Source organism: Myotis lucifugus, unplaced genomic scaffold, assembly GCF_000147115.1.
Source record: "Myotis lucifugus unplaced genomic scaffold, Myoluc2.0 scaffold_812, whole genome shotgun sequence".
Taxonomy (NCBI): Eukaryota; Metazoa; Chordata; class Mammalia; order Chiroptera; family Vespertilionidae; genus Myotis; species Myotis lucifugus.
The window spans coordinates 204,102-205,418 of record NW_005871860.1 but is presented as its reverse complement, the minus strand read 5'-3'; the positions used below and the strand labels follow the sequence as shown (position 1 = coordinate 205,418).

At 59.7% G+C, this 1,317-nt stretch overlaps 1 protein-coding gene across 1 annotated transcript in view; it reads left to right on the top strand.

The window, feature by feature from the left end:
• Positions 1-1,005: 1,005 nt before the first annotated feature.
• Positions 1,006-1,317, top strand: part of MIOX (myo-inositol oxygenase) — a 2,829-nt gene continuing 2,517 nt past the window's right edge. The window contains exon 1 of the mRNA XM_006106379.3: positions 1,006-1,020. Within this exon, the coding sequence (XP_006106441.3) occupies positions 1,006-1,020 (15 nt within the window). The remainder of the gene's footprint in view (positions 1,021-1,317) is intronic.

Below are 1,317 nucleotides of genomic sequence, written 5' to 3'. Positions count from 1 at the left end.
TTTCCCTGGGTCTGCGTGTGGGAACACCCTGCCCTCTGCTCCTGGCTGTCCTGGCTGTGTTCTGGGGGAGCCCAGCTAGTGACGTCTTCCTTCCCATTTGAAGTGTCAGAACAGCCCGGCTGGTGTGGCTCAGTGGTTGAGCACCGACCTATGAACCAGGAGGTCACAGTTGATTCCGGGTCAGGGCACAGGCCTGAGGTTGCGGGCTCCATCCCCAGTGTGGGGCGTGTAGGAGGCAGCCAATCGATGATTCTCTCAACATTGATGTTTCTATCTCTCTCTCCCTCTCCCTTCCCCTCTGAAATCAATAAAAATATATACTAAATAAATAAATAGAAGTGTTAGAGTGTTTTTTTTTAAATTCTTTATTGTTTAAAGTATTACATATGTCTCCTTTTTCCCCATTGACCTCTCCCCCCTTCTTCTTTTTTAAATATATTTTTTTATTGAATTCAGAGAGGAGAGGAGAGGGAGAAAGAGAAAGAAACATCAGTGATGAGAGAATCACTGACCAGCTGCCTCCCTGCACGCCCCACACTGGGGATGGAGCCCGAAACCCAGGCACGTGCCCTGACCAGGAATTGAACCGTGACCTCCTGGTTCATAGGTCGATGCTCAACCACTGAGCCCCGCCAGCTGGGAAGAGTAAGTGTTTCTGGAACAAGGCCCTGCCCAGAATCCCAGGTGCCTGAGGGATGGGGGTGGCGGGGGTCCATCGGCCTGTGGGGAGGGCCCTGGGCCGGTGTGGCCGGGTGTGGAGCCTGTGGGACACCCCAAGCGGCCACTTGTCCGGGAGGGAGTCCGGAGCTCAGGCCGGAGGGGCCGGGCCGCTCCTGTGCTGACCCATCAACTCGCTGGGCCAGGAGGAGGGTGGATGGTCACTCATTACCGAGGGCCGAGGCCAAGGGGCTGGGTGGTGTCCGGCCGCTTATGTAACCCGTGGGCATATATAAGGGCACAGGCCTGTGGGACGCCTGCCCGCTTGCAGCTCTGCTCCCTCTCAGGATGAAGGTGGCTGTGGTGAGTCCCCAGGCCCAGTGCCCACGGGCCCTGCTGACCACTCCCCGGTGTCCCCTCCCTGCTGGTGCCCGCCAGCTCTCTGCTCCTCTGTGGTCCCGCTAGGCAAGGGCCAGCTGCCCGCCCCCAGGCTCCCAGCGCCCAGGTCTGGGAGGGCGGTCAGTGGGTCTGGGCTCCTACACAGCGTCTCCCCAGAAGCAGGCCCCCGGCTGACATTCCCTCGGCAGACTAGGACTCACAAAAGCCTGCCGCGGGCGCCAGGGCCGGAGAGGGGTGTGCTGCGGGCGCTGTGCTCGGGGG